The 18,894-nt window shown below is 36.3% G+C and overlaps 1 protein-coding gene across 12 annotated transcripts in view; it reads left to right on the plus strand.

Annotated features, from left to right (window-relative positions):
- Positions 1-8,547, plus strand: part of IKZF2 (IKAROS family zinc finger 2) — a 174,415-nt gene extending 165,868 nt beyond the window's left edge. For all 12 annotated transcript variants that reach the window (XM_043910148.1, XM_043910149.1, XM_043910147.1 and 9 more), the window contains one exon: positions 183-8,547. In XM_043910148.1, the coding sequence (XP_043766083.1) occupies positions 183-907 (725 nt within the window). In that variant the 3' untranslated portion in view covers positions 908-8,547. The remainder of the gene's footprint in view (positions 1-182) is intronic.
- Positions 8,548-18,894: the final 10,347 nt, after the last annotated feature.

Consider the following 18,894-nt stretch of genomic DNA (forward strand, 5'->3'; position numbering starts at 1 on the left):
ATTTGTGAGTCTCAGCAGAATTAAAGAGCCTAAATACTTGATCTAAAGAATAAGATATACCATATTATGGAAAATGAAAGTGATTAGTTAATTTTGTACATATATATCCTTAGTCAAGCTATTCATTGTGTTGTATTCTTTTTTTTTCCCCCTTTTTCCTTTTCTCCCCCTCTTCCATTCAGGAGAAAAGATCATGCGATTCAGCTACCCAGACATTCACTTTGATATGAACTTAACATATGAGAAGGAGGCTGAGCTGATGCAGTCTCATATGATGGACCAAGCCATCAACAATGCAATCACCTACCTTGGAGCTGAGGCCCTTCACCCTCTGATGCAGCACCCGCCAAGCACAATCGCTGAGGTGGCCCCGGTTATAAGCTCAGCTTATTCTCAGGTCTATCATCCAAATAGGATAGAAAGACCCATTAGCAGGGAAACCTCCGATAGTCATGAAAACAACATGGATGGCCCTATCTCTCTCATCAGACCAAAGAGTCGACCCCAGGAAAGAGAGGCCTCTCCCAGCAATAGCTGCCTAGATTCTACTGACTCAGAAAGCAGCCATGATGACCACCAGTCTTACCAAGGAAACCCTGCCTTAAATCCCAAGAGGAAACAAAGCCCAGCTTACATGAAGGAGGATGTCAAGGCTTTGGATACCACCAAGGCTCCTAAGGGCTCACTGAAGGACATCTACAAGGTCTTCAATGGAGAAGGTGAACAGATTAGAGCCTTCAAGTGTGAGCACTGCCGAGTCCTTTTCCTAGACCATGTCATGTACACCATTCACATGGGTTGCCATGGCTACCGGGACCCACTGGAATGCAACATCTGTGGCTACAGAAGCCAGGACCGTTATGAGTTTTCATCACACATTGTTCGAGGGGAGCACACATTCCACTAGGCCTTTTCATTCCAAAGGGGACCCCTATGAAGTAACGAACTGCACATGAAGAAATACTGCACTTACAATCCCACCTTCCTCAGATGTTGACATACCTTTTTTTTTTTTTTTAATATTGTTACTGTCATTAATTCTTATTTTGTGGACACAGTGTCATTTGCTCTGCCTGATTACAATAAGGAAGAAACGGAAGAGAGAAGAGACAGGGGACATTGTTTCTTGACAGCTTGACTTGTTTATTGTGTGGGAATTTAAGAGCAGTTCATTTCTGCCATGCATAGATATAAGGTATATCATGCTTTGAGGGAAAAAAAAAATCACTCGATTCATAAAGATTCATCTAAGGATTCTAATTTGCCACTGATGTTCAGGATTGTGCGAAGGCAGGAAAGATTAGCATTTTCTGGGTTGGACTTTCACAGTTTTAAATGGGATAAGTAATTTTATTGGTCAAAGAAGAATTTGTTTCAAAATGTAAATTGTTTTCCTTTTCCTCTAGAGATCATGGAACACACACACATTATTTTCCATGATAACTCCTTGGATGAGTAGTTGTTGTGGGTTCTATGTTTACTTCCCTTGTGGAATTTATAATACGGTATGTTGTACCCTGTACCATATAGCAAAACTTATAAACTACAGGTAGTTAAGGACAGCTACAATACATCTGAGGTCCTATGATCTTATTTTTCTAAACTTAAGCACTGTTTTTCCATAGTTTTGATGACTGGCATTTTATAGACACCCTGGCAGCCTTACTTTGAACACCTTTAACAAATAGTGTTTTTATCTAGTTTTCAGAATAACATATGGTCTAAGAGTGGCTAAGAGGCATTCAGTAGTTTTCAGAAGGGACCTCTACTTTTCTTAAATTTGTTTGGGAAGTTTTCTTTTACCGCTGTAATGTGATGACAGCATAGTATACATATTCCTTTCTAAAAAGTATGCTTACGATTGTCACTTTATCAGCATTTAATCAGTGTTAACCAGTCAGCAGAAAAATATCGATATAATTAGGCTAACAGTAGGGGGAAAAAAAAACCCACTCAGAAATCCCTTTTCTGGTATCTCTCTTTTCACTGGTTTTTTTTTCAAGCTTTGACCCCCCAGTGTTTTGTCCATAGTCTGTGTATCTTTTATTCTTCTGGTGGAAGGTCTTAAATATCTTGCTGTAGGCTATTTCTTTCAAAATCTCCTCAGAGCAGTTGCTAATTTGACCCAAGTATGGTGACTTGAACCACATAAGGTTATGGAACTAGGGCTATTTATTCTAGTATTTCTTCAATAATAATATTTACCACTTTTGGTACAAGGAAGAAGCAACTTCTTTGTAACCGGTGCATTACAGATAAAACAGACAAAAACAAAAGGTTATTTTTACCCTTCTTGGAGTCTAGAATGCAACCGAACCTCCAAGCTAAAGTGTTCATGTCCACACTTCTGTCTCAAAAACATGAAACTATCAATGTAGATAAGCTCTTATGAATCTCGGTCCCTTACTAAAGAATTTTTCTTCTTTTAATTCATATATACATTGCCATATTTCATGGACAGATTTTAATTTCATTTATATGGGTGTTCTGTTTTTTTTTTTTTTCTTTGCAGTCTAACAGCATTAGAGGGGAGTAACTGAGTGAAGCTGATTAAATTCACTTGTGGTGGGCCCACTTGGAGGGAGAATTCGCTGCTTGTGTTTAGAGAGGATAGGCCTGACCATGACTGGATTGTCTGATAACCATTTCTGAATGTTAAAATTACATTAAGCAGTAAGTGATAACTGCTCTAAAAAAATCATTCAGTGGGATGTTAAAACTGTGTTTCTTAGTGCAGAATGATGTGAGAATTAGCAACACTAGAGAACTATGATGGATAAGTAGGTCTGGCCCCAATACTGTTCATCACCCATTTTCAATTTGCCATTCACTTGTGTAAGCAACATCTAAGCACTGACACCGCCAGAGCTAGGCGAAAAATGGTTACAACTCAGCTCTCTTTCACTGGCCCTCTGTGGCAATTATTTTTGGAGAAATACCCAAACTATTCCTTTACATCTCAGAGAAAGCACCAAATCGAAGATGTGAAATGTTTTAAATAGAACGTTAACTGTCACTTCTTTCCCTGCATGCTCTGGTGCATTACCACATTGTGAACATACAGTGTATTATTCATAGGTGAAGCATGTCTTTGAGACTTACCCCATCTATCCCAACCACTCATATATAGTTGGGATTTCATTTTTTTTCCTTTTGGAGGGAGGTAAATAATTTAAGGTTAGTGATTTTGTGTTTTACTGTAATTTAAGGAAACATTTGGATGGCAGTCAGTATGTTCATAATTTTGGCTATGTGTGAGTTTCTGCTGGCATCATCTATGAATTTTTTTCCTGCTTACTAATTTTTTTTTATCAGTGTATGAACAATCATGTACCTACCTGCCCAGGGATGAAACTGAATTCAGTGGACCTACAGAATTGTAGATTTACCCCCTGAGGACAGTCCTAATGGCACTCTCCCTTTCTGATTCCATCTTTTTGAAAATCTTTTTTCAAAAAGTTGCTACCAGTGTATTACTTGTACTTTCTTAGCTTCATAGGAGGAACAACTAGGGATAAAGATGGCTTAGGGGGTGGCAGGGGCAAATGAGGACAAGGTCAATTCCAATGTGTAGGTTAGATAGAATTTTTGTGGACACAGTGCTTTCTGGGAAACTCTGGATGGCTATATTTGCATGTTTCTTCACAAAAGGAAATACGCAAGATGGTTGCACCTAAAAATAAATACAAGGGTCAGACACCAAATAAATCAAGTTTTACATAGCAGTTATATGCTCAGTTTATTTAGGTGAGGTTTCACATTAGAGTATTTGAGGAGCATGAAAATGGGTTAGCCTCTGTATTTTCCAGTTTGGCAAAAATGCATCATGTTGTTTTGCCCTAATTTTGCCCAGAATTTTATGTCCAGCTCATGTTAAGAGATATGTATTGCCTCTCTCTAAAAGTGGTCAATCACTTTTTTAAAGCCATTCTAATCTGGCTTTTTACAATAGTGAAAATAATCAATAAGCATATTGGAAGAGATTTCAAGTTGTCGAAACATTCTGTTGTGAATTTTCTGGAGGGACAAAATGGGAGAATGAGAGACTAGAATTCAGATTTGGCTAAAAGTAGGGACTGTTCCTCCTGCATACGTACAAGTGCTGTGTGCATATATTATAGAATACATACACGTTCATTCAAAGAAAATTCATGAAAAAAAGAAATTAGAGCTATCAGGTGTGTTACAGGAGCCTATAGAGAGTTAAAATCATGATTAATAGCTGAGCAACTTAATAGGTTTACTTTATCAGACTGTATAGAGAAATATTAAAGCTACTAGTCTGTCTTCAGGAGTAGTCACAACTATTCAACTTAAACCTTGAGTCTTTACTATGTACTTCCAGAACAAATCAAAACAACGAATCAAAAAAAAAAAAAAACTTCTAAGCTGATTTCGCATAACCTCTAAAGTGAAAGAAACATAAATTACTCTTAAATAGGAAGAGTTTCAACTTTTACTTGTTGGCAAATGGAGAAAGGCAAGGATGTTTTAGTGAGCTCGGTATTGTTTTTATTTATGGTTTTTGTGTTTTAGTCTTAGACGTCACAAAACCATGAAGTTTTTATGATATTTTATAAATGTTTGACAAAAATTACATCAGTGAAGGCATTTAGATGAAAATGATGTTTTACTTGGTTATCTTTAAACTGATTCCTTAAGGTGGATGGCAAAAGAACAGAAAAGTCTGCAAAAATACAAATAAAAAACTCTATGCTCCTGGTTTCAAGACAGAACTTAGATTATAGGAGGTATTGGTTACGTTATTTTTTAATTCTGAATTATTCATTTTACCAAAAGGGATATGTTACAATTTGTGATCATCTTTCGTTCTATTTTATATATTATTTTAGTAAATATCTGTATGAAAATTATTCTAAAACAGAAAATTCCCCAGAGGCAAAAGAAAAAAAGAGTGGAGGGGGGGTGAAATTGAAGTTTATATATACAAAAGTTATCTTAGAAATGTTTTTAAACCTCCAGTTTCTGCAAAATAATTAAAATATACAGTAACTGGTCTTAAGATCCTGAATTTAATGTATCAAATACTTATAAAATTTATTTATGTTTGTGCCTTTTTAAAATTCATTGAGAGAGTGTTGGTTAGCTGTTTAGTTCTACAACACTTGTATTATGCATTTTAAAAAATCACTTAAAATCACTATATAATTCATTTTCGTGTTCTTAGGTCAAAACCATTAGAGGAATTTCCCATACAGAGACTTTCAGCTCATCTGCTTAAAGTAAAAGAAAACTTTGAAACCAGATGTTGCTATCTTTTTAGTTTGATAGTATTTCTGAATACCATTACAAGATTATGCAGGTAGTATATGAGGTGGAGGGAAATTGTAGCTGTGAATTGCATTATGGTATGGTATGTGTTTTTGTTTTGTTTTTAAGGAAGAATAAGTTCTAGTATCAAACGAGGCTTTATTAGTGGAATTTTGAATGAATAAAATACAGTATTGTTTTGGAATTTCACCTATAGTCTAGTGTTCTACTAGTCTTAGAATCTCCTCTTCTAACCTGTTAATGTTTTGTGGAATGATGTAAAGAAGCAGGCCACTAATTCTCCTTGAACAAAACAGAATTGAAGAGTCATATCATATTGCTATTCTCCAAAGCATAATCTCAAATGGTTTCCTACCATGGTTGTGTATTACTTGCAATGGATGTGTTAGAATATGACAGCTTTTAAAAAAAAAAAAAATGAGCTGCTTGTTATTCAAAGCAAATGTCATATGACCAAGAAGCTGTGATATGCCAGTGTTTCTTTTTATCATAGTGAATTGCTAGGCCAAATAATGACACCTTGAATATTTTTACATTTATTGCAGAAACCTAAAATTTTGGAATTTCCATAAGGTTTTTTATGTAACATTATATTTCTAGCTTTTTAGTTTTTCTCTTGCTGTACTGTAAGTTTGTGGATATTTTTCATGCACACTCTTTGAAAATAAGTTCCTAATTCTGTTTATGGGGTTTTTCTCCCATAATATTGCATTTGTATATTTTCTGTATAAATTTATTGTGAATTAACCTTTATCCCATACAGAGTGGTACGTGAATGACTAGTTTTCTAAGATGTCCTTTTTATTGTAATATAAAATTTAGAGGCCCTCTGCTAAGCCACATAAAGTACAGCATAAAACTTCTTATAGGTTTAGATAAGCCAGTTTGCAGTTAATCTGGCCCTTTAAATTACCTCAAGTGACACAGTAAGAAAAGCTTCTTCAATGGGTGGAGGTCACTGATTCCCCAACTATGCACTTACCAGGATTCTACTTAATTTACTGGAAATGGATTTTTTTTTTTTCATGAATACACTGTAACAAGGGAAAGACTCTGGGTTTTGATTTTTGTTATTCTTTTTTCTTGTTTGTTTGTTTTTTAAGTAGTTCAGTTTCTGAAACTGTGATAAAACATTTTGACTTGTCAAGTATACTCTTGGATATTGAACATAAATCACATCCCCTGGTGTATATCAAAGTTCTTTGTGATCTCTTAAATTTTGCCTGCTTTCTCCACCTCCTTTCTTTTTTCTGTCCATGTTCCCTCCATCATAGTCTCTGCCTCTCTTTCCCCCTACTAGTTTGAGGGTGAGGTCAAGTTTTTATTTCCAGTTCATAGGTCTCTTAAGTCTTAATTTTTTGTGTATGATTTTTGTTGGCTGTATAATCTGCTGACATATTTTTATACTCAAGTGTAGTTTTCTATTTTTTTAAAAAGTAGTTGAATTAAAACGAGTAAGGTATATAACCCTTGTGTTACTTTCACTTTCAAATATTGGGTATCTAAAATATGACTTCAGAGATTATGTAATCATAAGAACATGATATGTTTCCTTCCTTGCTTGCTGGATTTTATGTTCTGATTTGGTTGTTCTTCTAAAAATGTGTGTTATGAGAGATTAGACAATTTTTTTGCAAGAATTTAGAAAGATGTTAAAAATCTAAAGCGAAAAGTCTTAACTATCTCCCAGCTGGGAGAAAATGCTTTAACATTACTATAATAATATTCCAGGTTTGGAGTGGGCTCTCCAGGCTCCCCATTTGCTCTTAATAGTTGAACCTTTTAGACCATGTGTTATTTGCAATCCCAGAGCGATTGCTTCTGCTACTTAGTTTAAAAGATGTTTTTCTTTACTTTCTGTACAAGTGCAATACTTTCCTTGAAGTCTTAAAAACGATGGTTATTTTTCTTATTCTTTCTTTAGTTAAAGACAAAAAGAAACCCTTGCAAATTATGGTATGTTAAAGGACACAACAAGCAAAAAGAAAAACACACCACAGTGAAAAGATTAGAGAATGTGGAAAGCACTGGTCTAATCTCATGGTATCTTTATTGAGACTAAATTTTTGTTGAAATTAGTAATCTTTTGCTTGAGAAATGTATCCTAAAGTTGAAATTCTTAGAGACTGAATTTTTTTTCTTGTCCAGTGTTTTAAATTAAGAACCTAATATTTTTTTTTATTTATCTTTTCTCCTTTGGAAATGAACTTTAAAATAAAAGTAAAGCACTTAGCTCAATTTTAAACACTTATCACCTATTGGAGAAAAAATTTTTAAGAAATATTTGGAGCACTCCTGTTTTCATACAACTTAAGTAAGAGATATTTTTCATATCCTACATATTTATATGTAGTATTCTGATTTTCTTTTTTTATATCTGTGTCCCTGTAGTAAAACTGCTGTAATGTAAATACGTATTTTGTTTAAAAAAATAACATTTCTTTGGCATTTTTTTCAAAGGCAGTTACTGCATTTGTACAGTATATGTCTTGGCCATTTTAGAATTTTTTTTTTTCTTTAACAATACCAAAGGTAATTAGACTACTTTAAAAACTAATTGCTTGACAGTTTCTAGGATATGTTAAGTTTTAGAAGTGAAAAAAAAAAAGATAGGTCAAACCAGTAAACCTCATTTTTTTTCAAACTAATAATTTGGGAAAATAAAAACTATTGTTTAAAAAAGATATAGATATATATATAAATATATATGTAAAATTAAAATTCCAGACCTTGTATGTCAGGTTTGCTCAGTATAATGTAGTTTTTTTAAGGCTCAAATATCATACCTCAGAAAATGAGGTTTACTATGGAAATACTGAAACAGTCTTTGCAGTTGTGTGACAAGTCACCCTGCTATATACCAATTTGGAGACCTCCGCTAACAGTTCTATCACTGCAGACTAAAATGTGGGACTTGTATTTCATTTGTTTTTAATGCACACACATACATGTTCTGTGCATGTATGTGGGTATTGTGTATACGTGTATGAGTGTTGTAATATGCATGTGTGAGTGTGTGTTTGTATGTGAGTACAACTAAAGAAGCTGCAGAAACTTTGTAATACTTTGTGAAAAGGATTATATTATAAAGGTTTGTACTGTCTGAGTGCACAGCTACTGGAATAAATTTAGGGAATCTCAGGAACAAGCATATAATTTGTCCAAGATTTATTTCTTCTCAGAAGTGTAAGTGCAGTTTTTAATTCTGTATATTATTTAATATTTTACCAATAAAATAAACTTCTGACATAAAAAGTTTGCTATAAAAACTTTCTGGTGAAAATTCTGTACACAAGCACATTGTTCAAATACAGAAAACTGTATTCAACTGTATGTTGAATCATATTAGGCTTTAGTTATCACTGCCATTGAATATATGCGTCACACTACCTGACCCAGAGATGTGGATGCATGAAATCAGAAATCTCCATCACTACTGCGTAGTCTACTAGAGCAGAGAGCAGAATAACCTATGTTTGTTAAGGATGACATCTCTTTTCAGGCAGATTTCATACATATGATTTTACCCTAAAACAAATCTTAAAATTATGTATGTCAGAGCCTATCCCCTATTTATAGAAGGAAAAAGTAAACCCTGAGGGAAGAAAGCTGTGACTTGCTCCGGAGGACAGAGTGAATTACACAGCAGTGCAAGTAATGGTCAATCACCATATTCAAAACCAGCTTTTCTTAGGAGTCAGACCAAGAAATCAAGGATTAAGTCATAAAGATTGTTCAGTCACATTGGCAAACATGGGTTGTCTGTTCTGCTTCATGTTTTACCACCATTGCATGAGTCATAATTGCTTCAGATTTTACAAATATGGTTTGTTTTAACACAAGAAGTTTGTTGTTACAAATGTCTGCATAACTGGAAATGTAAAAGAGCACATGTGATTATAAGATCATTTTATTGAGCTTTAGCTATCATTTATCCCCCAAGCCATGTTAAAGCTCACCATCACATTTGAGATGGCTATTAGAATTTTCATAAGTATTATAAGTACTTAAAACATAAGTATTATAAATATTTTAAGTGCTTCATAAGTATTACAATTTTATGGATATTTATCACATTCCCCCAAAATTTCACTTCCACATGCCACAGACAAGGAAAACTACAAATTCAAGTGAAATATTATTTCATTGACCAACTTTTCATCCAAAATACTAATTTTTAGAAAAATAAAAAAGATGAACTTAGTAAATTACTCCCAGCGTTAACTTTATGAAGAATTCCTTCAAGATCAGCCAGAAATGTTAAATTCTATAGGTATTGACAAAAGCAAAATGAAAAAGGCTTTTTAAGCCTGCCATTTGTTCCTGGTTTTTCTATTGCAGTAGCATCAGAGAAATGATAAATAATTGAAATCTTGATATGCTTGTAAGACTTTTTATCAACACGCTCAAGCCCAAAGGTGCGCGCCACCTGGTGAAGGAGCTTCATTTTTAGCATTTTAGCAGCTCTGACTCTTGCTATTAGGGAGTACTAAGATGGATCCATGAAACATTCAACAAAACCTCATGTTTTGTTAATAGCCCTAACAGTTTCCCATGTGTTTTTTGGGTTTTTTTTTTTAACTTCTCTCTGGAGATACCAACAAGGATAACAACTGGTAAAACTGAATTTTGCTCCTCTTCTGTGGTTTGAGAAAAACCTTGAGGGAGGTGCTTCCATAAACTAGCCTATCAGGCAGAGAGGAGGAATTGACTAACAGGATAAAAGTGAAAGTGAAGTCTCTCAGTCCTGTCTGACTCTTTGCGACCCCATGGACTGTAGCCCGCCAGGCTTCTCCGTCCATGGGATTTTTCAGGCAAGAATACTGGAGTGGGTTGCCATTTCCTTCTCCAGTGACAAACAGGATAATGTGCCCATAATTCCATATTAAAATGGAGAAAATGAAAGTAGATCCCAGAAAATAGATACATGCTCAGTCTGAGAAAAACAGCCTTTTTCTTTTGGTCTTTACTGCTGCTCTTTCATCCCAGAATGTGTCTTAGATCAGACCAACTGCTTCTAGCTTGAAGTTTTGTCAGGCACAGGACAAATCCCTCAAAACAGTAAAAACATTTACTGCCAGTATTGGTGTTGAGTTGTTTGTTCTAGAAACCCTTAAAAGAGCTGTATGAGCCGGATCATCTGACCCGTTGGAACAGATGCAAAGAAGCAAGATTTTTAAATGCACAGAAAGAACCAAAGAGAGAAATGAAGTAAGGTAAAGGTATGTGTCTGGGGCCTTGGGTAAGCCTATGACTAAAGAAACAAGAGTTATGCAGCATAGTCATGGTGCCTGAGCTAATGGAAATTGGGATCAGAATCAGGTTGTCTCCATTGGGAGGGTTTTATGAAATCCCTTGATGGGGGAGGAGGAGAATTTAACCAAGAGGGAATGGGAATAAAGCCCCTATTATCTCAATGACCTGGCCCATGTGTTGGTTCTGGTTTGGTGGATATAAAAGCTGAAGAGATGGTGACCCACACAGCTTTTGCAAATGAATGGGAAAGTTTCTAACTCTAATATTACCCATTCAGAAATCAGAATGGGGAGACCTGGGGCATTTGGCTGTTAGAGCAGTCAAAGTAGACGTGTTTCTTGGAAGAGGAATATCCCAGTGTAGGGAGTAAGTGGCATTTTTTTTTTTCCTGTCCTATTTTTTTCCTTCACTCCCTGTTTTTTCTCATGATGTCACATAGTTCATCTAGATCTCTTTCCAGCTTCTTTCTCACCTCCCTCCTCATCTGTGTCCACAGCTCCCTCCTTATCTGTGTCTACACCAACCTTTTTTCTCTTTCCCTCCTTGTCTCAAATAACCTGCTGTACCATTTGATACCTTTTCTTCATCCTGTCACAATTCTAATTAATCTGAAGTACAATCACTGTTTAAAATCACTTTTAATATAAGTAATTTAGTGCAAACAGAATATGAGTTTTAACTGTGCCTTTAAAAAATACTTTAAAAATTAGCACAGTTGTAAATGGCTTTATCTAGTTTACTCTCAAAATTATCATGGAAACTGTCATCTACCTGGTATTTTATTAATAATGAAATAGGTTCAGGTTAGTTGTGATTTTGTTCATAAACACCCCCAATAAGTGAAAAAGCTAAAACTAGTCCAGCTATACTTAGTCCAGTGTTTCATTTCCAAAAGAGCGTTGTTCAGCATTTGATTGATAAATCCCACTCATAAACAGGAACAATAAATTTACAGTGTGAATATTTGTGTCCCCCCTAAAATTTGTAAGTTGAAATCCTAATGCCAGTTTGATGGTCTTAGGAGGTGGAGCCTTTGGGAGGTGATTAGGTCCTGAGAGTAGAGCCTCATGAAGGATTAATTCCCTTAAAAAAGAGGCCTCCCAGAGCCCCTTAGTCCCTTCCACACAGCAAGAAGTCACCAGCCATGAACCAGGAAGAGAGCCTTCACCAGAATGGGAACAAACTCTTCCCTTGATCTTGGACTTCCAGAATTGTAAGAAATTTCTGTTGTACTATAAGCTACCCAGTCTGTGGTATTTTGTTATATCAGCCCAAATGGACAAGGACAGCAAATATTACAAGGTAGTGATAACAAAAAATAATGTTTCAACAGACATACCTTATAAGTAATATTTTGCTAATTGTGATATTTAAACAGAATGATTCCAGATAAAACTCCTTGACACAGTCAGAAAGGCTAAGAAACAGCATTAAGTAGCAAGGCAAAAATAATCTGGAATTAAAAATTTTCTGCAGAAATTTTAAGGATGGATCAGTTATCCTAAACATGGTCTTCTGAAGACTGCTTTCATACTTAGATTTTTAGAACTGTGGACTTTTGCTTATTTACCAAATTTCCTCCATAATTAATGGCATTCTTTGCCTGTTTCTAAATCACACTATCCATATCCCCATACTCATTTTCTTTTCTTATTGTAGAATGTAATTTCTGGTATTTACACTTTGTTTTCCAACTCTTTTCTGTTTAAAAAAAAAACAAAAACAAAAAACCTTGAGCTAACTTGTCTGAGTAATAGGAAGATATTTGTACTGGAAGCACTGGCCATGATATCCAAGTGTTTGCAATGAAAAGTTGCCACTTTATGGTATCTTTCAAAACTCAGCGAGTGCCCTGGACATTGTGCTTATTCTTGCCAGGTGCTAAAATCTATCCAGTAAGTTATAACATCATTAATTCTGTAGCATAAGGGAGTTTCCAAGATTCAACCCAGTTTCAACTCTAGCGATCATGAAGTGAGTGATATATTTATGATAAAATCCAACTTCATGTTGTGTACCCTCAGGATTGAGACATGTACAACCACCTGGAATTTCTTGGCTTTGACTTGACAAGTTCCCCAGTCTTCAGGGATGGTTGCTGTAGTTACGCCGACCATCATGTTCTCTTGTCTTCTACGATGTAAGTAAGTAACCCAATATTTTGGCCTTCAAACAGTCTATCCTTTGTCTCCCCACCCCACCCCACCTCTTTTCTTGTTTTGTTTATGTGCATCAGATTATAACATGCATATGTATTACTCTCATTTGATAACACTCAAGGGAAAAAAAATAACTGGGACAGTCAATGACTCAGGTTTTCCCAAACTCTTAGCCAAATTATTTTGTAGTCATCCTAACAAATGGTAGAGGTTGGCTATAACCAATGTATAACACTAATATATTTTCCAAGTTACAAGTATAAGCCTGGAGTCTTCTGCCTTCTTCTTTAATGTTCTGACAGGTCTGATTATAGCTAAGAATGTGATCACTTGATCACATAATGAGCAGGAGAAAAATTCTGCTTCAGGCATATGTAAAGGGACAACAGCATTTATTCACCAAGAAGAATTTGAGTAGCTTTCTTGGGCCTTTGAGATATGAAGTGAGCTATTGCTAATTCTTTTGAATTAGCACTGTGTTATTATATATACTTTTTTAAAATTGAAATTCTAAAATGGACACATGATATTATATAATTAAACTATAGTATACTGAAAACCATTATCTGCCTTAATTATAAAACTGTGGAATAAACATTTAAAAATTATTAAACATCCTGAGATTCCTGCCACCGTATTAAATATGATATTGTTCAGCATTAGTAATATACTCCTTTGTACTACGTTTTAAACTCCTCTTAATTTATCCTGGTTATAGTTTCTAAACTATAGAAAACTTAACATGGAAGAGTTTGATATTGTGTGGTGATTTTGAAGCCGTGTAAAAATTTTCTAACATATCATTTTATCAATGTAGATTATCTTCATGGTGTAGGTTTTTTTAAGATGAATTATGTTAGATATGCTTGGAAAAGTTATTTTAAACTCCTGTATGTGACTCAGAAAACATGGTACAATAATCCCAGTTAAAAAAAAAAAATCCTCCCAAAATGACCAAGTTAATGGAGGGCATGTGTTTTCTTTTGTACGATCATGTGGCTCATATTGTGCTTCCATGATGGCTCAGAAGTTAAAGAATTCACCTGCAATGCAGGAGACCCGGTTTCGATCCCTGGGTCGGGAAGATCCCCTGGAGAAGGGAATCTTGCTTGAAGTCAGTATGCTTTGCCAGCCACATTTCCAAAATGTGTATAACCCATCTACAATTATTAGTCACCACATAGAGTTTTATAAGTAGCTTTGGGCAATGCTAGTGTTCCATGGTCACCTGGCATATCTAAGCATTAGGGATGGTGATCTCTCAGCCTTCTGCTTTTGGATAGCAAATGTCACCTGTAGTAATACACCAGCATAGGGGTTAGGTAGCAACTAGTATAATTTGTTCACTTGTTACATTTTAAGTCTGTAAACTCTGGTTTCTATTGATCTACTGTTTGTTCTTTATTTCTTTGTAGGCTGAGTTATAAATAACCCTTATATTTCTCAGAAGCAAAGACTTTTTCAACTTTTCTCATTTATAAGTAAGAGTTACTTTTACTATTTCGAGCCTGTGTAAATTACAAATGCAATAGTCTAGAATGGGAAAAGAGCTTTAACTTCTAAATTTGTTTTGGTCTGTGAGATCTAAATTCATCTCATTTGCCCAGCTATTATGGCCGAACTCCATAATAAAACGAATCTGGAGAAACAAGGACAGTGACATCATTGGCCATCTGAATGACTGTAAGAATGTATGACCTATCCCACTGCATTTATCACTGGATGGAACAGGCCTGATTGAAGATGTAAGGTTTTTTTTGTTTTTGTTTTGTTTTTCTTTTGAGAACCCTGAAGAAATTACTTGGTAAATACTTCTAGAAGAACAAAAACAAGTATGAAACAACATATTTTCATATGAACAACATATTTTCATTCTAGGATTCTGACTCAGTGAATGTTACTTATTCTGGGATTCTTGGCAATACCACTTGTGTCCCTGGGGAAATTTAAGCAAATGTCTACAGAATTAGCCTTTAGGAAGACGCTTTAAGAAGACAGAATGTATACATGCTTTTTTTTAAATTTATTTATTTTTTACTGAAGGATAATTGCTTTACAGAATTTTGCTGTTTTCTGTCTGTGTCCAACATTAGAATCTACTTGGAAAGTTTGAGGAGACTATAAGCTCTATCCCTTTCTAGCCCATCTTTTTCTTTTGTGCATGTTAGGTTCCTGTTACAGTATTTGCTAATAAGATCAACTAAAATTTAAGGGATTAGAATGCCTACTGCAGGCAAGCCACTTTGGTAAGTACTATAGGGAGTTTCCTGGTGGCTCAGGGGTAAAGAATCCTCCCGCAAGGCAGGAGCCACAGGTGATGCAGGTTCGATTCCTGAGTCAGGCAAATCTCCTGGAGGAGGGCATGGCAACCCACTCCAGTATTCTTGCTTGGAGAATCCCCATGGACAGCAGAGCCTGGCAGGCTACAGTCCACAGGGTCACAAAGAGGTGGACATGACTAAAGCGACTTAGCACGCATAGGGATTTCATTCTTTTATTCAATACTTCCAATATGTCAGATTGTGTGCAGAGGGCATAATATTGAATATGACATACACTGTGTACTCAAAGAAATTATCTTACAGGGAGGAAGAAAACAGTTAGGAATAAAACATGAGATGTGTTAGTCACTCAGTCATGCCCAGTCATGGGTTCTTTGCGACCCCATGGACTGTAGCCCACCAGGCTTCTCTGTCCGTAGAATTCTCCAGGCAAGAATATTGGAATGGGTTGCCACTATGGGTTGCCACTCCCTTCTCCAGGGGATCTTCCCAACCCAGGGATCGAACCCGGGTCTCCTGCCTTGTAGGTAGCTTTTTTTTTTTTTTTTTTTTTTACTGACTGAGCCACCAGGGATAGTTATTACTATAAATGTAAAAGTAAAATGCTGTGAAAATAAGTAAAAGGGAAACCTAGTTTAGCACTGGAGTGGGAAAAAAATAAAACCAATCCAGTAGAAGTGACATCTAAACTGAGTCCAAAAGGATAAACGGAAGTAAATTTAATGAATGTGGAAAGTGAGAGAGGAAAGGGGACTCTGTGCAGAGGGAAGACATTTACAAACTCCTGGAGAGAAGGGTGGAGAGAAACCAACAGACAGATGGACAAGAGGGAGAGGACTAAGGAGAGTCAGAAAGAGAATAAAAGTGAACAGTAGCCTTCAGGAGCATATTTCCTTACGTTTTCAGTAAGTCATCTGATGAAAGAAAGAAAGAGTGAAAGTTGCTTGGTCATGTCTGACTCTTTGCAACCCCATGGACTATACAGTCCACAGACTTCTCCAGGCCAGAATACTGGAGTGGGTAGCCTTTCCCTTCTCCAGGGGATCTTCCAGACAGACCCAGAAATCAAACCAGGGTCTCCTGCATTGCAGGAGATTTCTTTACCAATCGAGATATCAGGGAAGCCCAGTCAATCCTGAAGGAGATCAGTCCTGACTATTCATTGGAAGGACTGATGCTGAAACTGAAACTCCAATACTTTGGCCACCTCATGCGAAGAGTTGACTCATTGGAAAAGACACTGATGCCGGGAAAGATTAAAGACAGGAGGAGAAGGGGATGACAGAGGATGACATGGTTGGATGACATCACCAACTCAGTGGATATGAGTTTGAGTAAGTTCCAGGAGTTATTGATGGACAAGGAAGCCTGGCATGCTGCAGTCCATGGGATCGCAAAGAGTCAGACACGACTGAGCGACTGAACTGAATTGAATCTTCAGGAAATTGCATGCTCAATATGGCTGGAGTATAGGATGAGTATAGGGACATAGCAAGAGATAAAACTGGAGAGGTGAGTAGGGTCATTTTTTAGGGCTTTTGTTTTTGTTTTAATTCAAGGAATGTGAATTTATACCAAGGGAAATAAGAACTCGTGAAGATTCTATTGGGGAGTGACATGGTTAGATTTGCAAAGTTGCTTGGGCTTTAATATGAGACTAGGTTGGAGGGATGCCAGGCAGAAAGTAGGTGGTGCTCTAGTAAATCCTGGAAAAAATGTGATGGTCACTGATGCTAAGGGAGTGGCCCAGAAATGGACAGATGTGCTTAGACTCCAAAGATATTTACAAACTAGAAGTGTGGGACCCGTGATTGGTTGTAGGTAGGTGGTGAAGAAGAGGGTTAAATTGAGGATGATAGCCTAGTTTCTGAGTGAGAAAAGTAAGTAACTGGTGGTGACTTTGTTGTTGTTTAGTTGCTAAGTCATGTCCAGCTCTTTGCGACCCCATGGACTGCAGCACATCAGGCTTCCCCCTCCTTCATTATCTCCCAGAGTTTGCTCAAACTCCTGTTCATTAAGTGTGTGATGCTATCCAACCATCTCATCCTCTGTCATCCCTTCCTTTATTGACATCAAAATCACAGTGGGGAGAAACAGATTTTAGGGGTAGAAAGATGAGGTTGAAATACCAATGTGACATCCAAGTGGAGATGTCTAGTAGGAAATCAAAGATACTAGTTAAATATCAGGAGAGAGATCTAAGCTTAAGTTCATATAAACCCCACTTGATATTTTACACAATATAACATATAAAGTATATGTTGTGTATACTATATATATATATTCACATATATATATGTTGTATATACTATATATTATATATATATTCACACACAACACAGTCATGCACACATGTGCGCACACACACACCATATATATGGTAACATAAAACCACAGGGTGGATGAGATCAATAGAGAAAGTGTACAGTAAAAATCATCCCTGGTGGCTCAGTCAGTAAAGAACCCGTCTGCAGCGCAGGAGACCTGGGTTCAATCTCTGGGTTGGGAAGATCCCCTGGAGAAGGAAATAATCCCTTCCATTATTCTTGCCTGGGAAATCCCATGGACAGAGGAGCCTGTTTGATATGACAGCAACTAAATCACCACCACCACCACAAAGTCAAACTCAAGAGTTAAAGTGTAGGAAGTTTTATCAAGGAATACAATACAACAATAGAAGGAATGAGATGTGCAGAAATGACTATAAAGAACATCTGTGACAAAGAATCAAAATGCAGGTCCTGGGGAAATGTGCTGGGGCCAGGAATAGCCTCATAGAAAAGGTGGGATTTAAGAGAGGTTTTGAAAATTCTGTTGGGAAGTTCTCAGAAACAAAACTAAAGAGGTTGAAATTGTGCTACAAAAAAATTCTAAGGGAAATATTCCTCAATTTTCAGTTCCTCTGAATTTGAATGTGTCTAGGAGAAACACAGAGCAGAACCAAAGACCTCAAACAGGTACGAACACAGACACCACTTAGCCAGAGAGTGAATCCCCATATATCTCAACTGGGGTGGTGTGTGGTGTCTAGTCATGTGTCTCCTCTCATGAAGGTTTCAACAGTTTTTTTCTGTTTTTCTTTGTGATGTATGCAATAGACTATCATTTAGTTAGTTTTTTTTTTTAATAAATGTGGCATATATGTGTTTTAAAAAAGGTGTATGTTTGCACTTACATGAAAATACATCTACCATGTATTATCATCTCATTTTGAGCTAGATGTTTCATCTTAATTTACAGAGATAGAAACAGGAGTCCTCACCATGAGGCTTTGGTGAATTTATTTACATAAGTCTTTTTTCTCCACTACCAGCTAATCACACGACTGGGAACTGGGGTTTCATCACAGTCAGATGATGTTCAAGGTCACACTAAGGCAGGATGTACAGTTATAGAACAACCCTATAGCCCAACACAGCTTTTAGATCTCTTTTACTTAAATAGGCTTCTCTGGGACCACTTTTTAACCACATTCTATTACTGGTCTTCTGGTAAGCTGCCTGCCTTGTAGTAAAATTAACTAAGTTTTCCCATTTATTATCATATAAATCTTTAGCTATGCACACATATATAAATTAACTGGATGCATAAAATATATGATGCCTGATATTATTTTTTTGCAAGCTATGTAGGAAGACACAAATGTAATATGGAAAGAATTTCACATCATAAAAAATGGATACATTATTTAAAATCTGTTAGTTGACTCATTCGAAAAGACCTTGATGCTGGAGGGATTGGGGGCAGGAGGAGAAGGGGACAACAGAGGATGAGATGGCTGGATGGCATCACCAACTTGATGAACATGAGTTTGGGTAAACTCCAGGAGTTGGTGATGGACAGGGAGGCCTGGCGTGCTGCGATTCATGGGGTCGCAAAGAGTTGGACACGACTGAGCAACTGAA

Source organism: Cervus elaphus, chromosome 8 (genome assembly GCF_910594005.1).
Source record: "Cervus elaphus chromosome 8, mCerEla1.1, whole genome shotgun sequence".
Lineage (NCBI taxonomy): Eukaryota > Metazoa > Chordata > Mammalia > Artiodactyla > Cervidae > Cervus > Cervus elaphus.